The following is a 26,405-nucleotide window of genomic DNA, read 5'->3' as shown; positions in this document are numbered from 1 at the left end:
GTCTCGAGGAAGACGAAGGAACATTTTAGCCCTTCTGACTGATATAAACTACCCACATTGTCAGCTACTTTACTCCCGTAGGCTTTCCCCCCACCCACACCACACAGTGGCAGGTGGCCTCAAGATCAGTAGATGCGGTAGAAACCATCTTACCTGACTGACAGAGGTTTGGATCCTCCCCGATTACTTGAGCAGGCAACAGACTTAAGAGCTGAAGCCTCACTTTGCTGAGAGACTGCACGCCAGGCACGAGGCTCCCTACTCCTCCCCTCTACCACTCTGTCTTTTACTGGGCTCTTGTCCAGAGAATGACTGGCCCCAGCGGACCTGAGAGGAGGATCACACGCTGAAGACACAGAGCAGCAGCTCTTTACTCTGCAGACTGGGATTTTACAAATCAGCAGCTCAAACACTTATATGGGATTCAGAGACTGGCTTGAAATTTTTCCACTTTTTTTGTTTTGTTTTGTTTTTTGTTTTTTTCTTCATCAGATCATAAACAGTGGAGCAAACGCTGCACTTGCTGACAGCTAAAAAAAAAAAGCAAAAAAAAAAAAAAAAGCAGACGGACTGACATATGGACAGAGAGCAGTGAGCACTGCGGCGTGAATGTAGCAACTGGACTTCTCTTCTCTCTGGTTGCTAAGACCAAACAAGGATAATAGCCAAAGCACTATCCTTTCCACCAAAGGTAGTGGGTGGATGCAGCTTTCAGCAGGCTGCTATAGGGGAGAGCAGTCACTGCATAGAGGCTGCCTGTATAGCTGATCGACAGAGTGGTGATTCTGAGAAAATGCTCTGCTACCTTCAACTACATTCTTCTTGAAGACTGAGGACTATCTGCTGTGTTTAGTGGATATATATACAAATACCTGTGGAGTTTCAACATTATTTTGGACTTTGCTGCTCATGCTGAGTGGACGCAAGGCTTTTTAACCTAATGCCTATAAAATGCTTATCTTAGAGATCATGGCAGGATGGTTAAGGTCTGTAAATCTGTCACTGATGCTGCTGTGTCTTATTCTGCTGGGAATGGCTCACACTAAACACAGTATATACCCAAGGATACGACTCTCCCACAAAGGTAAAAATGCACATACTCTGTGTGTTTATGTTTTATGTTCACCTTAAGCATCACATATATTGTGTGGTCGAAATTTAATACCTGCGCTGCTAAAAAAAAACAAAAAAAAAACATGGATTAACAGAGTCTGAAGTGAAAGTGATCTGAATTTATATTGCAGTCCCCTCAGAATGCAAACTGAGAGTGGGGTGGGTGTAACAGCATTATTTTTAAATAGACCCCTGTTACTGACTAATTCTGAATTCACATTTTAAATAACACAGGTTGATAAAACAAAAGTTTTTTATGACTAAAAAATAATATTTCCTAGGTTAGAAATAGTAACTATAAGGCTATTGGTATGGACAATGTGGTTTTCCACCTAGGTTGTCCTTCAGACAAGAGTAGCATTGAAATTTAAGGTGGAAAAAATATTTAATTTTTCAGTTGCACCTCAAGTATTGCTGCACATCGCTGCTGATGAAAGATGAAAGTTGGCATTTGATTAGATTCTAAAAGATTCTTTCATATCTTATTATTCTTTCACCATTTCTCATTTAAAATATGATATATATAACCGAGCACTTTTCATTTTTTTTTTATTTATTATTTTTTACACACAACTGATGCTTCCGTGGCCTCCTCACAGTTTGTTTTGGTCTCTCAGCTAGGGTGGTTGACAATCCACAATGTGGCTTTCTCTCATGCCATACTGGCGGAGTGACGGAATACATTTCTTTTTCTTTTTGAAACTGGAATGTGTCTGTGAGTAAGAGACAAGTGTCTATGTGCTTGTGGGTGTTTATTTGTGTATGGGAGTGGGTGATTTGGATGTGCATGCACTGGTATGCGGACTGATTGCTGTGTATCTCTTTGACAATAATGAGGGTTTTTATCTTTGCAGATAAAAACTCTTGAGTAAACACTGTATTTTTCTAAGTTTCCTTTGATCTCTACAGCAACAGGAGGCGATAATTCCACATAAGCCTGTTAGTCATGGTTGGAAATAGGTGTGGAATTTGGACGGTTTTTTAACTCGTACATATGCACTCGGAGAATTTAATGCGAGTTGACGAGTCTTGTCTATCGATAGGGAATTATGCAGGCTATGTAATACAATGCATTGCAGAATTTTTTTCCACATCACCACTGCCATTATGAAATTAACTAAGGAATTAAAGTATATGTATATATATATAATCTTCTATATTCAGTGCATCAACAATATTAATCACACAACTGCCTACATGATTAGTCAGTATTGCCACATAAATATCAGGTGTGGTTATAACTTTCATCTATGATCCGTTCTTTTTATTTTTTTATTTTTACCTACCTGAGGGCAGAGCTGCCATGATGACTGACATCCCTGACTCTCTGATACATGTTCTGGCTAGCACAGAACACCAGGACAAAAAGACAAAACCTGCACTTGGATCCTATCATTATGGAATGATAAACATCTAAAGTCCTAATATATGCCCTGTGGGCTCCGCCAGTTATATTTGCACACATCCGTCGGTTCACACAAACTCTTGCAAGCAGACATAGTTAAACACACCGGCACAAGCAAAATTGTGTGAATTCTTTGCACGAGACAGACTTGGATGCAGTTCAGCACAGATGAAGGGAAATATGGTTCTAAGTATTCATCTATATTACCATAACATCTGGTACCAAAAGCAATGGGGGAAAAAATATCATCTATGAATGACAGCATTGTTAATTTTGTCAGGGCTGATATATTTTTAACCTTCTCATCAGGAGGGCCAACTATAGATTGGGATCAATAGTAAGGTCAATAAAATATGACGTCAGCCATTTCAGTGTCTAAAACGGCCACACTGTGCAATGTTTATCTGTTTTTTGATGTGACACACACTTTGCACACAATGTAACAATGCATATTTTTATTACCTTTTGTTTTTATCTATTTACCATGTTTTGTGCAGATGTCTGGACTGGTTAATATTATTTTGTGTGCCTTTAAAATCATTTCTGCCCTAGCCACTACTTTATTTTTTTACACTCCCTTGTAACTCAGGGCTGCTATGTTAATCACACAGAGTATTGAGTTACAAACTCTGAAACCACAATGTCTTCACAAAGAATTGACCTGAAGCTTTGGCTGCCCAACATCCAAAGACTTTAAACACATGCCCAAAGATGTTAATACAGCTTAACTGCTTGGACATTTAGCCAATCAGACTTCTTAAATAATGGGTTAGTACACTCTGAAATGCCCCTGCAGGGATATATGTTCACAGTCCGGCAGAGATAAAGAGACACTGTTTGCTTTGTATTATTTTCATGCCTTTGAACAGGGCTCCATATGATTTGAATTTGCATCATTCAGGTTTCTTGGCAGCTTATTTGAGATCACCAGGCTACAGGAGTGAAATAAGATCTTGTTTTAGAACAGCCATCAATTTAGCTGATAATGAAGCTGTGGCACAACTCAGCATGTGTCTGAGTATCAGCAGGCTGCAGGGTGGTGCTCAGGCTCAGATTTAATGTGCTGCCTCTACAGCCTTGCTATAATGTTACCTAAAGCTACTAAAAGTGAGACGGAGGTTTTGATAGTTACAAACCTTAAATGAAAAATATTTTATAGTTTAATATTGAGAGTAATTGACTTAAACAAGTGCCCTATGCTTAGTAGAGAACATCTTGTTTTGTTTATTTACTGGTCATTTTGCACATGTAATTTACATGTATTCACACCCAAAGATTTTTAGTATTTGCCTTTATTCTAACCATAGTCAAGGGATTGCTTAGAGTTATTTCAGTTTGATCAAGCTAGGTTTCACTGGAACAAATTCTCATATTATTATAACTTTGAATAAAAATGGCAGAGCATCAATGTTCTAAACACTGAAATTGAAAACAAAAACATAGCATCCTTTCATTACCCGGACATGTCACCAAATTTTCTAACTGCAGTTTTAAAACAGCTCATCACTCTTGAACAGTAACAGGTTTGGCAAAGTAAATGACATTACTCTGTGCTTCAAACAATATTAAAAAAAAACTCGGATTACTCCGACATGTTCTCTGATATCCTATTCAGAGGATGTGGTGGCACTTTTATACAGTAACTTTACACAGATGGTTTAAAACGTTACTGACCCATGCTTAGTCATGGGTCATATTTAGTCATTTCATCAGTCGATTTGACCAAAGCAAGATCAGAAACAAGGCTGATGGAAATACAGAGAAATACAAAGTTTCTAGAAAATAATATTAAATCAAATACATACATAGTGTTGAAGTGATTTCCTTACCTATGAAGTAGATAGAGATAAAATGGCTACATGGGACAATGAAAGTAGGGGTATGAATTGGCAAATGGGTGAGTTGACACACAGCCATTTGTTTACTCTGTTAATTAATTTGTTTTATTTACCTCTTTGGTAAATCAGTTTTTGTGAATATTCAGAATATTTTCTCTATACATGATGATTATATGTTTCATGTAGTATTCTTTTCAGTAATAGATCCCAGATATAAAAAAAAAAATGCTTTTGGAATTATTAAACATTCACTCAGATATGGACATTCCACCAAACTTAGCTGTTTAATGACTGCATTTTAAACTAACATCATCATTTAATAAATAATAATCTCACAAATACTCTGTCTGCCTAATACATAAGCATTATGTAATATATATGTTCATGTATCTATTTAGACTTGCATTTACTTCTAATAATTTTTAGAATGCTTGAGGCCAGAGCTCATGTGTACTTTATGCATTTGCGTGTGTAACTGATACACACTTTTTCTAAAATCAACAAATAATGGTGCAGATACAAAAAATGTATCTGATCACGTTGGTAGAAGCACTGATTGCCAAAGCAGTGGTTTGGAGGTTTTTGTTCTCAGCATTTCTGATAAAACTATGAGTTAGACAAAAAAAAAAAAAACTCCAAGGTACATAAACACAGGGATTACTCGGGTGGCAATTACAGGTGTGTGAAGCCTCTCTTTGAACTGTAATTTTAGACCTCCCTCTCCTGAGAACAGAAAGCTGTCACTATATATTTTTTACAACCCCCAGACCTTGGAGCTGTAGGTAATTTGGGGGAAACCAGTATGCATGGAGCAAAATTAGGGTGGGAATTTCTATTACTCATTTCTTCTAATGTGGCAGGTGAGGAGTCCAATTAACTTTAGTTCATTCATGAAAAGAGGCCTACGTTAAATGGACATCACCTTCAATAATGTCTAAAACAAAGTGTTTGTGCAGACATTTAAACCAAGCATGTGGAAAATGGAAGATAAGCTGAAGTTCAGATAAATAGCAACTAGAGAAAACTAAAGTAATATTTTTTTTACCTTCTCCTTTATCTTCCCAGCTCAGCTTTGTGCCCTATTCATTTTATGTGTGTATATCTCAGCTTCACCTTCTCCCTCTGTGTTATGTTTTTGCTCTACTGTTTGATAATGAGATGTCCAGAGGGGTAGGCAGCTGGTGAATATCTAATACCTTTTTTGACCTTTTCTCTGTGCAGGGAAGAGGAAAAGGAGTCAAGTTGTTCCCATAATAAAGTATTGGGGGGATATTCAGGTCTTCAAAGACAAAAGTTGAATCATCTACATTTGAAAAATCATTAAAACCGATAAAGAACCATCAGGTACAAGTCGTTCATTGTTGGAGTGATAAATCAATGGCAGGCATTATGCCTAATGTCAGTATTATTGTCAAATTTGTTGTCGATTACAATAGCTAAACCTCATTAGCAGTCACGTCGCATCAGACCCACGTAACAAAAATGTGGGAGAAGTTACCCAAATGCCTAGAATATCATTTCATTACCTACAGCAGACCCTGGCTAACATTGATGTGAAAGATCAAAATTGCACATTCAGAAACAGACTGCAAAAGTTTGACTTCCATTGGTACCATGCCAGGAGTAAATCAGTGCTCTCTAAAGAAAAAACACAAGCACCACACTGAAGTTTGTCAGAGAGAACGCACATTCTCTGCAGAGATTAGTCTTAAACTGAATTGCTAGGACACCAAAATAAGCAGAATGTTTGGCAAATAACCTCGAGCAAATTGCAAAGCATGGAAGTGGAATAGTCATGGTTTGTTACAGCACCACCAGGACCCCACACTATCATAGGCTCCTACAATATATCACAGAGTGCTTAGGAAAAATGGAAAACATCTGTAAAAAATAAAAATACAAAAATCACACCTGAAGCAGAATTAGACCCAGTAATATGATAGTTAAAACATTTAGTCCAATGATGTTTGGCAACAAAGTCGGAGAGTCCTGGCGTTGAAACGTTGGAGGCGCCTCCTCACCATTACCCTAATCATGAGGTCCTCCCAAAGGTTTATATGTGCTACGTAAAGGCCAATGTTGTGAATTATTTTGCTTGCAGCTGTCACCATGGACCAGGAGGTGAACTTAGTAAGGGACTCAAATACAAGCAATGACTGTATCAGTATAACCGATGACTTAAAACTTTATAATTAGTGGAGGAATTATTCTAAGTAAAATATGAGACAGTATCTCACGTGAAAGCATGTTAAAAATACACTCCTCATGTTACGTGCATGATAATTGCAATGTTTCATAAAATTGAAAAGCGACGTCTTGGTTTCTAACAACTGTAACAACTCAGAGAAAAAAAAAAAAAAACTTTACCATTTCTCCCGTCCTCCATGTGGCTTTCATTTTCCAATGTGACATCATCTCCCTTTTACAAAAGAGAATGTAAAAATAAAGGGCATAACATTTAGTCACAACACCCAGCAACACCCTCATGAGCTTCATGGTTTCAATCAGACCTCTGCGTCACAAGGCAAGGTCTGCTTGTCCGTGTTTGCACCTTCAAACACTTCATCACCCCACTCAATCTCTTTGTGGCCTCGCATGAGTCAACACACCCAATAGGTAACCATATTTGAAAGCACATTTAGCTGGAAGTCTGAGAGCACTTAATCCAAGTTTTATTTCTGGCATCAATTATGTACTAACCACTCCCTAAAGGTGGAATTAAAATAGAAAATCTAACGGGCTCCAACGGTATCGGTACGGTGGTTTTGGTGGTTACAACCGTCCCTTGATGAGTTCTAATGTCGTTTTTTGCAAGGAATTTGTATATTCTTGTTGTATCTGCCTGGGCTCACCTTTAAGGCTAACAACACAAAGGTGAAGTTCTGAAAAACACAAAAGAGGTTTTGTGGTTTAATAAATCACAGCCTCCACTGTGTGTTTTAGGCTACACTTAGAAGCTGCTGGAGAGCCTATGCCCGTTAAAATTTTCTCCCCAATTGTTGCAAAGTGCTGTTTTGCAACATGGGTAAAAACGAGATCAGAATGTTTATTTTAATTTTACTTAGGCAAATCTACTCTAGCATCTGTCATTGCTCTGCAGACAGCTGCTGAAAATCCCTGTCTTGAGGCAGTCCGTTTTCTCTGTGATTTCCTTTTGAAATGGGATAAGAGTGAGGCCATGTGTCTCCCTGGATCAGTGGTTGATGGGAAAAAAAAAATGCCAGCCTCCCCTTTTTGGCTTTTCAACTCATGGCGCAGGAGCCTTCGCTGGCTGCAGATGGTACAAATGACAGGAAATAGGCAAAGAGGAATGGGAGAAATTGGAAATACCCTCTTTTTTTATTCACTTTGATCAGTGGCTGCCTGTTTTAATGACAGAGGAGAAACTTTCAAAATACTGCTCTGAGTCATCTGTGAGTCCGACTGTGTAATCAAGAGATCTACCTGTTGCATTTTAGTAACATTGATTACCTATAATTACTATAATAGGCACATGTTCTGTTTCACTTTCTTACAGAGGGCAGAACTTTATAGAGCGACAAAACAATTCTGCTACCACTCATTTTCATGACAAAGACATGCAGATGGAAAAAAAAAAGACTCTTGTTGTCTTACTTTAAATAGTCACCTGAGTGAATCGTTTGAATCGATGGAAGCAAATTAAAACTTCCAAGAACAAAAAGGTGATTGTTTGAGAGCAAAGTTAAGAGCGGTGTCCTTGATACAAGTTCAGCTCAAGTCAAAGAGGAACCATAAAATAGAGACATCTGTGTGTGAGAGAAACAGAGAGCTGATCTGTGTGCGTGTGTGTGCGTGTCCGTGTGTGTGTGTGTGTGTGTGTGTGTGGATTCGATAATTACAGGAAGCATGTCTGAGCCTTGGCAAAACACAACTGCCACATCCCTTCTGTCTATACCTCCTAACCACCCAAGACCTAATGCAACTCAAACAAACAGTCGCAGTCTCTAACTTAGACATTTTATTAGCAACAAAATATACACAGTCACCTCCTCCTCTCTGGACACCTAATCCCATTCTAAACAAATAAACGTCTGCACTGACTGAAGTGTGGTTGCTTTGCATGATCTACAGAATTAGAATAAACATTCTCTCCATCTATACCACAGATCATGTGTTACTGAAAATATATAGATCCAAGAAAAACAAATCACGCAATTACTCCTTTGAAACCTGCCCTGCAGGAAGCTAACCTCTTTTTTTTTTTTTTTAGGAAGTCGCTGAATCTTACTTTTGTCATGCATTTACATATGCATAGCTGACAGTGTTTTGTAAAGTTATTTTCTAAGACATTACATGAATCCCCCAAGTTTGTCAAACTAAGCCAAACTGAAGCAACTACAGGTAACCTGAGCACAAAGGCCAATGTGCTTTTATATGCCTGAGGTCTCACAGGAACTTATAACACACACCAGATTCCCCTTTTTTCTTTTATGAGGGAACTGAGTCCAACCTCATCATGTGGAAATGAAAGTCTTTTAGGTCAATTCAACCCAGAGGAAGGACACACCTCTGGTGGTTTAAGGCTTAGTTTATATCCGTCACCCACAACCTTTCAGAAGCTTAAAAAAAAAAAAGTAGGGAGGACCAGTCTGCCAAATCCAGTCATGAAAAGAAAATGAGGAGTAGGTGTACGGCTGTGACAGAAGTGCATTAAAATATCTCCTTGATATGTTCTGATGAGTGCGTGTGTGTGTGTTTAATGACATACCCCCAATGTGCAACTGCTTCCATTTCACAGTGGGAGTGGGAGTAGATTTAAACTAATGACTGAAAAAGAGACTGGTGCAGTTTCCTGACAGATAAAAGAGCTTTCTCACAGTTAAAAAGACCACAAGACGAGAGCAGAGTAAATCAAATATACAACATCTTCCCAGAATGATGTCCTGCTGTTACAGTGTCTTTTCTGACAGAGTCCTAGACATGGGGTCGTAATCAAACCTTCAAAAATTTATTGAGGCTTTTAAGGTTGGCTTTGACCTTAGTATGCTTTAACGTATAATGACGAACACACATCTAAATTCAAAAATAGGAGACATTTGTGCAACATTCAAAGATAAAACTTAAACATAAAGATGTCAAAGTCTCACTCACATGATTAGAAATAATAATAAAAAAAAAAGGGATAATGTGCAAGCATCTGTCTATCTACCTATTGAAATACAGTGATCATACAGACAGATTTAAATAAAAATGTTTTATTCCTTAATTTTATTCCTTGTCCAGGACATCCATTGTTGCTCTTATTGGGCTAACAAGCATTTTCAAATGACACATTCTTGCTGGTTTAGCATAGCTGAAACCATTTTCCCAAGAAAGTATGATGAATCCCTTAATATTTGAAGTTCTATATTAATATGAATAGAAAACTCCTCTTAAAAATTGTTTTTGGCATATACTAATTTGATTAAACTTCATCTTAAAACTGCTAATATATGAAATTGGAAAATAAAGAAAACTTAATAATTTAAAACAGATAATGTCAGTTTTCATGCAAATTTACATTTTTAAAAGGGAGCACTGCAATGTCAACTGTGTTACTTAGTTATTTATTAAAAGATTCATTCATTAATTCATTCATCCATCCATTCACTGCCTCTACCAACGTATCCTTGCAAGGTCACAGGGCGGAGAGCCGGTGTCCATTCACAGTGGTCATTTAGACCCTGGACAGGGGGCCAGTCCACCACAATGGAACACTGAGGGACACAGTACAACTATCCATGCACACGCACGCACACACGCACGCACGCACGCACGCACGCACGCACGTCCCATGTTGATTTAAAACTGGTGGTGCTAGATGGCGTCTTTGTTGGGTTTTCAGTCTGTGTTCCTTAATTATACTGCGAATGTTTGACGGCAGTTTCAACAAGTAACCTGTCAAAATAAGCAAAATTAAATAGCACTACATGTTGAGATAAAATGCACAACTTGATGTAAAAACTGTAAACTTGTTTCAGAAATCTGCAATCCGTAAGGACTGAGTGTTATTTATTGGCATTAAAATGATCTGTGACTGTTTCTCAGAATGCTGCACATTTACCCTCATATGCAATTAATAAAGTAACAAAGCTACTCTGCATGAATGTCCACGCAGAGCTTTGGCAGACGAACAGGACCTGGATCTTCCAGGGACGTGGAATGCCTCTTCAGCCCCAGACCATGTTGTTGGACGAGAGCCACCAAAGGCTTTATGTTGGTGCCAAGAATGCTTTGTTCTCCCTCAACTTGGACAGAGTGAATGCTCACTACAGACAGGTGGGCTGGGCTTCTTCTGCGTGTTGGGTTTCAAAATGTTCAGGTGATAAACCGAAACTGGACATACATATGTGTGAGAAAGAATTCTCAGATTTGTGTTTAAAATTAATGCTATTACTATGCATGACTTTACATTTTGAAGGATTAAAGTAGAAAGATATATTTCATGCTTATCAAATATGCAGAAAAAAAAAATCTACTTTTCTTTTTAATACAAATTAAGTATATTACTATACTACTTTGTTCACAACACAACTAGTGGAAAAAATATGCAAATATGTGGAAACTGTGCTTTTCTTTCAGATTAACTGGGCGAGTACTGAATTTCAGATAGAGGAGTGCATGATGAAGGGAAGGGAAAAGGTAAGGAATGTTGGGTAACACTTTATTTGAAGGGGGGTGAATAAGACTGACATGACACTGTCATAAACACCTGTCATGAACATGAATAAGCCTTCATGAATATTTATGACTGTTGTCATAAAGCGTCATTCGGTAAATTATGAAAATTATAATACAAAGTTGACATAATTCAAAATGTCTTTGTTATGACAACTTGACATTAACCAAAAAATAATTACTGATATAAATTTGTTATAAAAGTATTACTGATTGCACTTTAAAAATTAGGTAACTTTATGTTATTAAAGGTAAAGTTTAAACAGTAACGATTTCTGATGTAGTCTGATGTAATATTCCAATTTTAAATGTCATGTATGTATCAACTGTGTGACCTGTGTGTAGTTATGCCGCATAATGGTTATCACTTAGTGGTAAAGTTCTTGACATAAATAGATTTTTCAGTAATATTCTAATTTATTGAAAGGACCTATCTGTTCAACCTATGGCACTGATTATGCACTACAAAATGTTTTGCCCATTTTATGTTCACATTATCACAACCCACACCTCACCCACGGCACAATGTTTACTATACGTTTCACGTCTCTATCTCAACAGCCTGAATGTGCAAACTACATTAAAGTCCTGCAAAAATACAACCAGACTCATTTGCTGGTCTGTGGAACAGGAGCCTTTAATCCCATCTGTGCCTTGGTCAAAGTGGGACACAAAGGGCAGGTGAGTGATGAAATGGAAAAAAAAAAAAAGAAAAAAGGCTGACTATTTTATTGTAAATAGTCATATGTCATAAATTTTATTGCTTGAACCCTAGCTGGAAAGTTCTGATTCTGTTTCAGTCTGGAGCTTTTAAAACACTTAGTACACCTTGGACTGCTGAGCTATTAAACACTGCACATAAAGTATTCCTTTACTAGTTCATGTGCTTTGCACAAAGGATGTGACGTGATGTGAAGATGGAAAAGACACCGAGTAAGGGAAAGAAGAAATATACTTTTTGAATAAATATATTGGTATTTGGCACAGACCCTTGTTCATATTTTTAAAGGCTGCCATCCCAGCTGTACAAGTAAACAAGGGGATCAGCCCAGGTGCTGCTGCTTTCTGCAGAAAGGAAATTTCAGACTAGAAAAAGATTAATTTATGTTTACTTCAGCATGTGAATAGCACTTGCTTGTCTTTCATGGAAAGTGATGTGCAACCAAAACTGACTGCATGCATCAGCGCCAGCATGTATGGACAGAGTATGACACATATTTCCCACATGTAAAAAAGCTAGACAGATTAAGTTTGTGTCTGCAGTGTTTAGGCAGGGGAAAGAGGAGGGGGGCAGGGGGAGCTTTCCACCCTGCCCACTCACACTTGCACAATAGGTAAACTAAACAACACTTAGCCATCATTCAGCTCAGGAATGTTCAATGCTCAGCATAACTACATCGATATGGCTGATTAATGGGCGTATTGGAAACACAAATCTTAAATGTGGCATACGATATTACATTTAGGTCACAGTAGGCATTAGCTCTGAGATGAATCATATTTATGTTGCCATAAATTACAACATGATATACTGCTATTGATCAGGTCAGACACTGGCTGATGAGTAGTACATCAACACCTCAGACATTACAATTAAACAAAAATGTTCTTTTTAAACAATCTAAGCACAAAACAACACCGATGATGTGCATGTGCGTGGCGATTTTAGCTTTACTTTCAAGAGCTCACCCTCCATGATGGATGAGTTTAGGACAGAAACTAACTTGTGTTGCCTCCATATAGGCAGAGCACAGTCGAGCTCTGTGACCACTCATAAATCAAGACAGAATGTGGCTTTACAACACTGAAATGCCAGTAACTGTCAAGATTTTTGAGGTGGCCCACAGTGTGAGTTGTGGCTCTCCATGGAGCTCATTTTGAGCGTGTGTGTGTGCACACTTCAGCTGCCTGCAGAGCAGATGAGTGTGGATTCCACATCAATGAAAGGGCAGAGTGAAGCTGGATACACACTTCTATGTGAAAGTCGTCCATTCGGTCATCCATCACTTTATTCCTCATCTGCCTCTTCTCTTTCTCCATCCATCACTTTATGATCCCTCCTTTAATTCTGCCCGTTCTTTCATTCCCCACATCCTCTTCAGGGATTGGTCTCACTTATGCTGGAGGCGCTGCTGCTTAGAGTGCGGCTGTGGCGTTTATGTTTGTGAAAATTTTCATGGAAATGATTAAGTACATATTTTCTGCGTGTTGCCCTCAGGAAACAACGTTTGCTGTTGAAGAGGAGAGTGTTACAAGTGGGAAGGGACGCTGTCCATTTGACCCCAACAGTTCTTGCATGTCAACACTTCGCAGTAAGAATTTAATTATTCCACTTCTAATTTCACCATCAACTGAGCTAAAAGCGCAGCTTTTTTAATTTCAGTCCACTTTCTAGTAAGAACTATTTCCTTTCTCAACAGTAAATACTGCCACCTTGTGGTTAACATCTTATCAGTACTTCATCTGTTTAGAAAATGTTCGCATTCTTTCTCTCTTTTTCTACATTAATTAGGAGGAGAGCTCTATATTGGCCTGTATACCGACTACTGGGAGAACGATGGTGCTTTGTGTCGACTTAACAACCACACCTACACGCGCACCGAAAGAAACGACAGGCAGCAGCTCAACGGTTGGTTTCAAAGTAGTTCGTATCAGTAAAGTGGATGGAAAATACCACATAGTTTCTTCTTTTTTTAAAAAAACAAAAAAAAAAAACAATCTTAAAAGTGTAGTGTTCATATGTTTCCACTCCTCCAGAGTGAACTTTGAAAATGACATTTTGCTTCAGCAGTAGCTGGAGTTTGTCTGCATCTCCCGCGTACATTGTTGTCCTTTGGAAGTTGAACCTCCATGCCAGTCTCACGTTTTTATAAGTTTTTAACAATTTTTTTCAAGAACTGAACAGTATTTATCAAAAATGACATTACAATTACTTCCAACAAGAATAGCATCCCCGCAGCATGACGCTGCCATTGCCATGCTTTATTGTCCGGACTGGGCAAATTTAGTTTTATTGCACACAGCATTTTGCCTGTATGATAAAAATAATAACGTAACTAGATTTTATTTTTGGACATCAAGGTAAAATGGGATGAATACAAATACACAACAGAATTATACATTTGAAAACTATTCCTCTTTTCTCCATTCACACTATTTTGTGCTGGTCTGTCAGAGAAACGTCTAATAAAATACATTGAAATTTGTGGTTGTGACATAGCAAAATGTGGAAAAGTTCAATGGGTATTTATACTTGTACAACATTTTGTCAAAGAAAAACAAAACAAACAAACAAAACCATAGGGCTATTTGCTCTAGTCACTGCATCATTGAAAACTTTTTTCATTCTGTTTTTTCAATAATAAAACATTCTTTCTCCAGAGGCCAAGTTTGTGGGGTCAGCAGTTATCCCTGACAACGATGACAGAGATGATGATAAAGTTTACTTCTTCTTCACTGAGCGGGAGAGTGATGGAGAAGGAGTGAACCGGGGAATTTTGACCCGCATTGGGCGTGTGTGTGCGGTGAGAATGCCTACGCCATAGAAACGTATTTGAGCACAATTCAGTCAACTCTGACAGGTAAAATCACAATGTGAATCTCTCAGAATGACCAAGGAGGACAGCGAATGCTGGTAAATAGATGGAGCTCTTTCCTGAAAACTCGCCTCATCTGTTCTGTGCCTGGACCAAATGGCATTGATACACACTTTGATGATCTTGGTAAGAATACAGAAATAAGCCTTGACCTCCCATCAAAAATGGAAGTTAAGGCCAAACATCAAACTCGCTTTTGTCTGTTTTCTTTTAGAGGATGTGTTTGTGCTCACAAAGAAAGATGAAAAAAACCCAGAAATATTTGGCCTCTTTAGCACAACAAGGTGAGTAGAGGATGGCTTCAGAATTAAACATAAATTCTCCATCAAATAACTCATAAAACCTTCTTCTACAGTGCCGTGTTTAAGGGCTATGCTGTGTGTATGTATCATATGGAAGACATAAGGGCAGCCTTCAACGGACCATTTGCATACCGAGAGAAACTGGAGCATCACTGGACACCATATGAAGGCAGAGTCCCGTACCCTCGACCTGGATCTGTGAGCCTTGAATCTTTTATACTAGACATTTAATGGATGTAATTACCAGATTCACTCTCAACGCTCTCCATTTCACCCAGTTTGTGTTCACAATAAATGTCTTGTCAAGGGAACAATGTTGAAAGAATGTTACCCAGCTTTTCTAAATGTCCAACTGTTGTAGCTGCGTCAGCGGTTCACACTAGGATAGTCTGAATCTGACTAATGAATTTCTTTTTTCTTCATGCACTGCCAAGTGCTGACACAGTGATTAGTCTCCTTTTGTCTGCTGTTAAATCTCCCCTACTCTCTTTATTTCTGTCAAACCATCTCACTAACAGTGTGCCAGCAAAGTGAATGGTGGAGGTTTCTCCAGCTCAAAGGAGTTCCCCGATGAGGTTCTGCGGTTCGTGCGCTCTCATCCTGTGATGTATCGTCCCGTCCTTCCACATCACCACAGACCTATTCTCCTGCAGTCAGAGCCAGGCAGAAGAAAGCTGACCCAGATTGCAGTCGACAAAGTCCAAGCACAGGATGGACACTACCATGTTCTCTACATTGGCACTGGTAAAGCACACTGGATTAGATGCATTTAAATACCAGCACAATGTAACTACAGCATTTACATTACATTGTCTATAAAGCATGGGAAGAAGCAAGGATACAATTTAAGATTCGTTGTTTTCTGTTGTTAGATGACTCTGTGGTTTTGAAAGTTATCACAATCTACAACAAAGACACAGACACAGTAGAGGAGGTGCTGCTGGAGGAGCTGCACATTTTCAAGGTACTTCATATTTCATATGAAAAAACCTTTTCAAGCTAAATGCATATAAACTGGACGTGGCTGTGGCATTTGTCTGACTTATTGAGATAGGAGGTATAAGTCTTACTTCAGGGGCACATTGTCACATGATTAAAAATAAAATATTTAGTTGTTGTTTTATGAGGATGTGACTGGGTGCTTGTGTTTAAAAGCAAAAAGACCTTTTCTATTCTGCTTGCCACCAGATAATTAGAATTAGAACATAGCTATGCAGTGATGAAAAGTATGTACAAATTTGCTATTTCTAGACAAGTTCAGCTATCAAATAAACTCCTGAGGCATGTGCAGTCTGCAACATAGAACAGGCTGTACACTGAGAGGAAACCCAGTAGTTTGATCATTGGCCTCTCTAACAAGCATGTTTTACATGGGACGTTCCCCTTAGCAAAAAAAAATAAAAATAAAATAAAAAAATAAAAAAATTATGTTATAATAGATAAATGCGTGGTGTGTAAACACACACACAGCACACACTTCACACACTTCACACAGTTCACAAGTCCAATTTAAATTCAGGACAATCACTATTCTAGTTAATCATTCTGTATTGCAGCATAAAGCTGCAATGTGTGTGAGTGTGTTTGACAGGCCTTTTGATCTTCCTCCTTGCTCTGATTGGAGCTCAATATTTTTCACAGATTTTCTGTCTTATATTATCACTTTTTTGGTCAGAAACATGAAATAGGTCACTAACAAATGCTAAGAGAGACTTATGAAGACTTACCAGGAGTTCTAAGCTTGAAATAAATATGAAGATTTTCTGGCCAAAAAGAACTTTGTTGTTGTTCTTACCACCTCCAGTATGAGGACACATTCAGCTCTCATTGTGAAGTACGGACAAGTTCGAACCTTTCCAATAAATACAGCAGTCCTGTGATGACCTCCAAGGTTTGTTAGAGAACATTAGTAAACAATCAGTGACATGAAGTGTAAAAAACACATGACAAGTTAAGGATAAGTGGGGATGTTTAAACAATTTACAATTCTAATCTTACTGATCACTTAAAGAGCTATAGACACACGTTAGACACAAATTTGCCCAACAGCACTTGTTCGTACATGTAGATAAGTAGGTCACTTAAAAATTAAGTGTCTTGTTTATCAGGAGATGAAGTTTGAACCACAGCCACACCACGTTTGAAGCAGAGTTAGACTTTAAAACAATATCTCAAGCTTTTGCACTCTTCTGTAAAGGGGAAAGCAAAAGAAGAGCAATCAGCTGGCTATTCACTATGAGTTAGATCAGACATATCTGGTACTCTTGATGCATCTTTGTTCTATGTTATTACATAAAAAATGGCAACACAAGACAAGATGACAGCATGGGTGGTCTCCTTCATGTTATACCCACTTGTACTTTGTGTGGTTTCCCACATTTGTACTGCACACTTGACAAACTATGTCAGCAGGGACTCCGTCCTCCACTCCCGCCTCTACACCTGGCAAATGTTTACTTCCTGGCAAATAAAACCAACAAGTCACTCTTTTTCAGACTTCTGTGGATCTACTGTCCTCTGCTTCATTGTCCTTGTGGCTTTTTAACAGCACAAAACTAATAAACTTTCAAAATGCAGACAGCATATCAATTGTCCCACAGAGGATGAAAACACACTGGACCACTGCTGAAGAGCACATAAAGAACCATGTGGTCCCACATGTGGTTTTAGGATCCCCGAGTCTCTCTCTTCTTCGTCTCATCCTAATTCATAGGCACAAAGTGAAAACCTCTAATTCTGGGGTTAGAACTGTTAGAAAGTGGATTGAACTGAATGAAACCGATATAACGGACCTGCTTGGACTGCACAGCCTGGAGGGGTTTTGTAGTTGCAACAGCTTATCTGGACAAGCTAGCTGAAACTGTCATCATACATCAGTTTTGTGATGACATGTTGATGCAGTCTAAAAATCTTTTGCACATATAACAACATAGCATGCTTTACTCTGAAGTTTAGAGAGCTGTGTTCGACCAAGGATTTTTTTACATGAAGGCTTACAGCAGTGAGGACCAGGCAAGAAATAAACTGACCAGGAAGATCAGGGCAGCTAAGAGCTGGGAACCTAAAGTGATAAGATAAAAAGCAGCTTCTCAGCTAATGATCCAGCAGTAGTTTGGAGGAGCTTGAATAACATTAAGTACAGGAGCCCACCTCCCAACACTGTGATGACCTCCCTCCCCAACTGGATCACGACCTCACCGGCTTCTTCTGCATGTTTGAAACAAAGCCATACTTCAGTCTTATTGATTCACAAAAAGAACTGCCTGCACCTCATCCCTTCCAACCCCAAGTCTGCAATACACTTGGAACTCCACAAGGAGACATATAGGTTTCACATTATTCATTTCAGTTTAATATGTACCACTCTTTCCACAGAGTTTGCATGCCCAAGGCAGGGGAAGCACATTGTGTTAGGATGCCTAACTGGAAACAATATCAGTTCGCAGAATGGTGCGCCTCCTTGTGAGCAAATGTCGACAGGCATGTACTTTTTAGCACAACACCTGTCTAACTCAGAGCTGGTGTTGAGTTTCAAGGAACAGGAGTGGGAGTGGGAGGCGAGGAGGCAAGCACTCTCGCCGCTGACGCTGCAGATCTAGAGACACGGACAGAGACAAAGCGTCGGCAGGAAAGCTTTTGTTTAAAACGATAGAAAAATGTCTGGGTGTTGAATCCAGTCATGGGGAAACGTGTGGGTGTTAAAATGCTCACAATCCCCATGGGTGGGATGCCTGAAGCAGGATGAAACACATGGCCTGAGATATAATACGGTGATTTAGATCAAATCACTCACATGCAAAAATGGCTTAGATCTATCTTATTGAGAATCTCTGACAGTACTTGAAAATTATGGTTCATGGATTAAAACTTTAGTCTGAGCAAGGTACGTTGCACAGAAGAATGGTCAAAATGTATAAAACTTATTGAGACATTACAGCAAAAGCTCTAAAAAAAACACATTCACCCAGAGATGGAAATGCATACCCACATTTTAGATCTGTACTTGTAAAGGATGTAGAAAACCATGCAGTATTATTTTTCTTCCACTTTACCATTGCCGCATAGCAAAGTACCTCAACAAAACATGCTTTAGTTTGTCTCTGTAAAATTCTTAGGTTATAAGCGGGGCCAAAATCAGAAAGACATGGACACCTAGGCTGCAGCCAGTTTTGGTTAACTAAGTTAACTGGTAGGAATTTGATGCATTATCAAATGAAAAAGTTCATAGCAGAATCACTTCATGTTGTTGCTGAAAAAATACAATGATTTTATAATTTTCAAAAACTTTTCGTAAAAATTCAACAATATGAAAATGCCTCACTTGATATGGACCTATGAAATTTATGTAAAGTTCAATGTTTGTAAAACATGTGTTTATTGGAAAAAATCAAAATAATTAATTGGAGCCCTAGCAGATTCGGGGCCCTGCATTGTTAGCCCAGAATATTATTGATTTTGCATGACATTCTACGTATAACAATTAGCTGACAATTAGAAGTTTCTGCTAGTTTTAAGATTAATAAATCTGGGTGACAATTATGGAAGAAAACCTAGAAACATTGTAGAAATGTCACCACTGTTTATTTATATTATACCATGATTATACGATTCAATTGCATTTTTAAATACAAAATTATGCATTTTCTTTCCAGGTCCCAGCTCCAATCAAAGAGATCATAATATCACCCAAAAGGGTAAGATATCCTATAAATATTTAGCGTGCATCTAGATGCAGTTGCATAGTTCTGCCACAAGATGACAACAGCGGAACAATATGCACAAGACGGCAGCGAGACTATTTAAATGACCTCCAGCCTATTTTAGCCTCTACCTCTATTTTTGGTTAAGTGACTCAGTTGAGTGAAAACAAGACGAAATAAAAATGCAAAGATCTGATTTCAGAACAACTAATTAGCTGATGACCTACATCTTTGGTTCCACAGCAACAGCTGTATGTCGGGTCAGAAGTCGGTGTTGCACAAGTCAGACTACATCAGTGTGACCTCTACGGTTCAGCATGTGCTGACTGCTGTCTGGCTAGAGACCCATACTGTGCCTGGGATGGTCTCACCTGCTCCAGATATTACCCAGCTGGAGTTTACACCAAGAGGTAACAGTTCACACACTAACACAGCAGATGAAATAAAATATCATAGTAAATCTTCTTGCTTAAAAGACAAAAGATTATGATCTTGGTTTACCAAATCATTATCACTCACAGACAAGACAGTCAGGTGTTATGTAAGGCCTATCAGTATGCACTTGATCCACCATCTCTTGCTTTCATCTTTCCCTCCTTCACTCTCTCACTTTTAATTTCTGTGTTTCAGTTTCTTTCATCTATCCCGCTTTCATCACATGTTAAAAATGATTCCATCTTTGGGTTTCTTTTTGCAGCAGACGATTCAGGCGACAGGATGTTCGCCATGGCAACGCCGTACAGCTGTGCAATGGACTGCAAATTGATGGTTAGTGTATAAAATTGCTGTGAAATGTGTTTATACGTGTGTATGGGGTCTCAAGAAGGACTGCTTGGCATAAAAGAACGTCTTCATGTGCCATTTTAGTTGGAGGTTAACGTAAGGTCAGCGTGCTCGTATCATGGCAGAAAAAAAAAACAATCAGCTTTACATTAGCCATATAATGAAAGTTCACTGCAGTCCATTGCCATCAGTCCTACCTCTCAGTCTTTTATTATATGTGTCTGTGTGTGTGTGTGGGTGTGTGTGTGTGTGTGCGTGCGTGTGTGTGTGTGTGTGTGTGAGTGTAGATGAACAGTGGCAGAGGGCTGAGGAGAAGCTAATGTACAGCATTGAGAGCAACACCACTTTACTGGAATGTGTCCCTCGATCACTTCAAGCTAAGGTCCTCTGGTTCTTGGAGAAAGGAGGGGAAAAACATGAGGTAACTATTGTTTTTTTTTTCCCACTAATATTTTGGTATTTTAGCTGCTTGATCAAATTTGTACAACTTGTTTTTCTGTCAGTGCAGTGGTATTATGTGCCTGAATTTCAGGTAATATATACGGGTGGATTTTCATAAATTACAATTTAAAACTTAAACAATTTACATTTAAATTGTACATTAAAAAAATCATATTTTAAAAGAGAATTTTAATGAAGTAACATCAGCAGAATTAAAAGTATGACAATATACTAACAGTACATACACTCGGTTACTAGTTCTGGTTCCATGCATGGAGGTGATTAACCAGAGACTCTGCTTAGCTATTAAGAAAGCCCAGGTTATTTTAATAGAGGCCTTCAGTTTGTGTCTGGGGTCTTTCATTATTAACCTAACAATTCATAGTAAATCTGTGAACTTTAGGTCAAGTAAATTTACTGGACAAGGCTACTATGGTCAACAAACCAGGTATTGGTAGTATTTTCATATACTGATGTCTATGGTTCCAGAGTGGCTTAACACAAGGTATAGGTATAGAAAATTTCTAACCTATTTCCTGGATATATCTGCATGGCCTGCAGTGTGTGTTTGCGCTTAAAGACACACTGCAGGCAATGGCAGTGGCAGAAGCAGTGACTTCTGCCATAATCCATTTTGTGAATCTCCGTCAAACATATTTAAAGGCTTCACTTTACAGTCGTCTCAAGGATGCAGTGGCTTCTTCAAAAAATGTTCTTCCAGACATTTTCCTTCCACAAAGAAAAATGGAAGAAAGAAAAAAAAAATGAAAAAAAAAGTTTCTCTTTGAACCAATTTTTTTAATAAGTTGAATTTATGGTGATATTTTGGACGTACTTGTAGTTGTCGACATTGACTTTAGGCGTCAGTAAACAGAAGTATTCATTACGTAACATATTTTTAAGAGAAGCTAAACACCCCGAACGGTTTTATTCTGCTCCACTTTTCTCAACTCCAACACATCCCCATTGACATAAATAACCATACAATTAGATTAAAGATCCTACTTTTTGTGATGTACTCTATAGGGAAACAGAAAGAGTTCACAAAAAGCATCAGTCATTGTATTGAGTGAGCTGATTAAGTGACACCCTTCCTTGACTCTGAAAGTAAAATAGATTTTTCAATTATAATTCTTCTTGGGTGAAAAGCTAATCCAGCAGTAGTGCCATGTATTTCCGAATCCCTCTCAGCTGAATAATTACTTTTTTTTTCTTTGTACAGGTACGAGGTGATGAACGGGTCATCGTGACGTCTCACGGGCTTCTGTTCTTACACGTGAGGAGCTCTGACGCTGGCATGTACGTGTGTCAGACTGTGGAACACGGATATGTGCACACGCTACTGAGGGTCAACATGCATGTGCTCCGAGAAGAGATTCTTCAGACGGCAATGCACAAGCCCAACGACGGAGATGGAGCTTCAGCTCAATGCCACTCTATCCTACTCCCTGCACCTGCCCCCAGCGTCAACCCTCGATCTCTGCAACCACCCTCAGTCCCAGCATCCAACTCCAGGCTCTGGTATAAGGAGTTCCTCCAGCTAATTGGTTACGGTGATGCTCAGAAAGTGGAGGAATACTGCGAGAGAGTGTGGTGCTCTGATAAGAAACGCAAAAAGACCAAAAGGAAGTATGTTTCTTTAGGTGGTGAGAAGAAAGGAAAAGGAAGGGGAGAGGAGAACTCCCACCGAGCTCCCAGGCACACTTTTGACACCTGAGGACAACAAAGACTCACTACACATAAACACACACACACACACACACACTGTGTAAAGTTCATACGCTGTGTTTGCAACATCTAAGAAGTATACGCTGTACGTTCAACAAGAGCTGCAAGAGATAGACTAGCAGGTTGCCTTACAATTGTAGCTGCATTTACCACTGAGGTCTTTTATGCTTCATTTAAAAGTCACATCTTATCTTTTTCTGTGATGTAACCCTATTATTTACTGTAGACCACAGAGGAACACACACAGACATCACCATTAGCACAGAAAAGAGACTCTCATGAGAAAAGATGGACAAAATTGTGTAAAGGTTCCTCTGATCGGTGAGACACGCCATGTAGGCTGATCAATCAGGACCCTGCAAGACTGCTTCTTTAAATCTCAGCCTTTCTCAACACTTCACTGAGTGGCAGTAATGACATTTTCTGTAAAATATGAGAAAAGGAATTATAATGTCAGACATAATTTTTAGTTGCATGGTAAATTATTTTCTTTTATTTTTACACTGAGCTATTTTGATGTAACAATGTCAAAAACTGGAAGATAGATTGTTGTTCTGCTTGTATGGTCATAACGCTATGAATTGATAGGGTGAGACCGTAAGCAGTATGTGTGGTTATAATGTTCACTAGAATACACAGTTTAACAAGATGTTTACATACATAGTATAAGAAAGACACACAAACCTTTTCCATTGTATACTTGTTGTCTGACATTAAATCAGTTTAAACTTTTCCTGTTTTAGTTCAATTAGGATTACCAAAGTGAGTTCCATTTGTTAAATGTTATAATTTGATAATGACATTGAGAGTATCTTAAAGATAATTTACATTGCTTTCTTTAAATTCAGAAGTTTTAAATCTTCTTAGTATTTGGTAACAACACATTGCATCTGTATGACTTTCGTCAAATGTTTTGAGTATTCTTCAGCAAGCCTTTTACTACAGTTTGCCAGAATTTACAACTTTTTGTAAGCGGGGCTTACAAAGTACAAGCTTTATCAGATTGTTTAAAGTAATAATATTATTTGTGTGTGTAAACTTTTGACTTTGAAGAAAGCAATAAATAACAAAAATTAACAATCTGGCATTTAGCAAATATAACTAACTTTAGTAATCATAAGTGACCTAAAATGTCAGACGTTTACTCTGCTTGAATAATAGGCAGTAAGAAAAATTGTTCAGTGTCATATTATACAGTGTTTATATGTGTCTAGTATCAACTGTTGCGGTGTCACTCTCGTGGGTATTTTGAGGCATGTTTCAAATATAACTATGCCCCCCAAGAATACAAATACTATTTATGCACTTGTAAAACCTATTTCAATACATAAAAAAAAAAAAGATCTTACCAGTGGATTTTTTTTTTTTATTTATCTACTCTTACCACTGGTACTGCTGAAGGTTTAGTCAAGTGAGTCAATTGTGCATATTGTGTTTTGTATTTGCTTTGAGGTTATTTCTGTGTAGATCTGGTTATATCTATGTAATCAAATTGTAATTTTTGCTTCTCTTGTGACGTTTTGTTCCCCCTATATCAAGTCTCTTTTTGATTGACAAACCATCTGATGTTGCAGATGAGAGGCATAGTTATCACAAGTAGTTAAATCTCATTTTCCTCTGGGAAATAAAAAAAAAAAGAAAGAAACAAATAAATGTTTCAGCAGCCATTCAGGCATGTCATTAGCAAAACAGAAGAGATATGAATATTCATTTGATTCTAAGATGATAGAATCAACCAGATGTTTTGTTTGAAAGCTTGTACTAGTTGTGCTCATTTCTGTACTCAGTAGGGTCATGTATGCCTTTTCTCAGTTTGTGCATTATTTATTGATTTCTATCTCGACTGTTTTGACTGCATTTAAGGGGTATTCATAAAGTGGTAAGACAACTGTTACATATCTGTCAAAAGCTTATATCAGCATTATATTCCTTAACTATCCCAATGGTAAAATCTCAATATTGTGAAAACTGTGTAGATTTTACCCTTAAAATGCCTGCAATTAAAAACAGGACTACTCTTCTTCCTTGCTGTTACCTGGTTTACAGAAAGAATTAATACAGGATATTCTAAGCTCATGCACGCATGTAAAGAAAGAAAGAATAAAAACAACATGTTTTACATGTTCCGTGTTCCCATTACAGTATCTACAATTAAAGGTTTCTTTGTTACGTGAACAAACAAAGTTACCACTAGATCTTTTAGTTACTGGCTAATTTGCAGATCCAACAATTCTATGTCACGGATAGAATCGATGTGTGCAAACAGTCTGTAGAGTTTGGATTTGAAAGTTCCTATTTCTAGTTTTGTTTAGGTTCAAAAGTCTCAGTGTCGGATGAGCTGCTTATTCAGAGTTGACTCTGGGCAAGAGTGGACACATTATGTCAAGCTTGTCTCTGCGTTTGCCCTCTTATGGTCTCATCACATTTGTCTGACAACTTAGAGACTTTACAGTCCTACTGCAAAAGAGGAGATAGAATCAGTGTAAATGAGCTACATCAGTGTTGTAAGGAATTTGCATAAACAAAAGAAAACATATGAACTGCCAACAACTAGTTGGAATTCTTCTTCCCCCCTTTCTGAGAGCTCTCTAGGACCCTATAACTCATTCATATTCTGTCTTGGTCCACCTGAGTCGGCAGGGTGCTGAAGGCATCTGTGAATGGAATTCATGCTGCTGATTTATTCCACATGGCTACCATAGCAACAGGCTCTAAACCAGTTCAACTAGCTTCCTCTTCAAAGCTCCCTCTTTTCTCTATATCAGATTTAAATACTATGAGCTTGATACCTAGGTCTCTGGAGCCAAAGGTCTTTGTAGTTACTGAATATGCAGATTCTAATGTACACAAATGGACTGATTATTCTGGTTAGGCTCAAGATTGCATCTGGCTTCTTGGAGGATCTTCTCTTCCTGCACAACTATGCCTGACGGCCAGCTTTTATGACTGATAAAAAGCTACTTTGAATGTGTTACCCACTACATGTTATAGGGAATTTATGGAAAACTGTGTGAAGATGTGAGCATGATGTGATGAAACACTATTAACCTTTTAACCAACCTACACAGAGATTAAGACATCAAAGGTCATTCCATTACCAGGCTTTATCATGTTTCAGCGGCTGTGTAAAGATCACTCCTTTTAACTCAGCTCTAAATAAACACCCCTCTCAGATCTGTTTATGTCAGCAGCTTTTGCACCAGAACGGTTTATTATAAGTGAAAATGACACAGAAGGAAGGTGAAATTAGAGGTGGTGGAAGAAGAACGAAAAGAAACTGATCTCTAAAAGCTTGCAGCAGTTCATACTCGACTGTAACATCACTGCATATTTCATTGCAACAAAGTAAGAATAGTGATTTAGTATAGATAATCATCTAACTAACTCATTCTCCTATGATTTAATTTCTTTCCTGGATTGCTTTGCACCTTAATCCGCTCAATAGAACTTAATCAATAGGCTTGTTGCACTTTGTTGTGCTCAGTTAAGCATGTGAAACAGCAAGGTCTAACAAGAGGACGCTGCAACCCACAACACAACTGTCAGGATTCTGGCGTGATTTTGAATGAGTCTCACACTCAGAAAGGATCACCTGGAGGGCATTTCTGACTCTAAGCAGCCTGCACACCTGTCAGTAATCACCTCATCAATACTTTGGGGGCTGAAAGGAGTGTAGGACTCTTTGCTGGATAATTAACCTCACCAGTATTTTCTAGCATTCTAGTGTTTCGAGTTTAGCTTTTCTTATCTTTTTTGAAAAGATTGATCCTTACATACCTTGAATTATTTGATCCTTGTGCTTCCAATTTCTTCCAAGCAGT

At 38.3% G+C, this 26,405-nt stretch overlaps 1 protein-coding gene and 1 long non-coding RNA gene across 2 annotated transcripts in view; one reads left to right on the top strand and one right to left on the bottom strand.

The window, feature by feature from the left end:
- LOC107835561 (uncharacterized) overlaps positions 1 to 222 on the bottom strand; it is an 82,738-nt gene extending 82,516 nt beyond the window's left edge. The window contains exon 1 of the long non-coding RNA XR_001661354.1: positions 154 to 222. This is a non-coding gene — a long non-coding RNA (uncharacterized LOC107835561). The remainder of the gene's footprint in view (positions 1 to 153) is intronic.
- On the top strand, positions 219 to 24,660 carry sema3e (sema domain, immunoglobulin domain (Ig), short basic domain, secreted, (semaphorin) 3E). The gene is made up of 17 exons (XM_007545664.2): positions 219 to 1,084; positions 10,475 to 10,635; positions 10,939 to 10,998; positions 11,596 to 11,715; positions 13,253 to 13,346; positions 13,547 to 13,663; positions 14,416 to 14,558; positions 14,642 to 14,756; positions 14,845 to 14,914; positions 14,986 to 15,130; positions 15,451 to 15,676; positions 15,805 to 15,896; positions 19,585 to 19,626; positions 19,876 to 20,042; positions 20,330 to 20,400; positions 20,703 to 20,836; positions 22,079 to 24,660. Exons 1-17 carry the CDS (start codon positions 952 to 954, stop codon positions 22,571 to 22,573), a joined length of 2,385 nt encoding a protein of 794 aa, XP_007545726.1. The 5' UTR covers positions 219 to 951; the 3' UTR covers positions 22,574 to 24,660.
- Positions 24,661 to 26,405: the final 1,745 nt, after the last annotated feature.

Source organism: Poecilia formosa, unplaced genomic scaffold (assembly GCF_000485575.1).
Source record: "Poecilia formosa unplaced genomic scaffold, Poecilia_formosa-5.1.2 Scaffold13, whole genome shotgun sequence".
Lineage (NCBI taxonomy): Eukaryota > Metazoa > Chordata > Actinopteri > Cyprinodontiformes > Poeciliidae > Poecilia > Poecilia formosa.
Note: the sequence above shows the minus strand (reverse complement) of the source record. Positions and strands in the feature narration are given on the sequence as shown.

What these genes read in the sequence shown, in the direction of transcription:
- sema3e (XM_007545664.2), top strand. Translation starts at nt 952, where the DNA reads ATGCTTATCTTAGAGATCATGGCAGGATGGTTAAGGTCTGTAAATCTG. An exon ending in TCATAATATCACCCAAAAGG is followed by an intron (nt 19,627 to 19,875) that starts GTAAGATATCCT and finishes TTGGTTCCACAG; the next exon opens with CAACAGCTGTATGTCGGGTC. An exon ending in AAGGAGGGGAAAAACATGAG is followed by an intron (nt 20,837 to 22,078) that starts GTAACTATTGTT and finishes TTCTTTGTACAG; the next exon opens with GTACGAGGTGATGAACGGGT.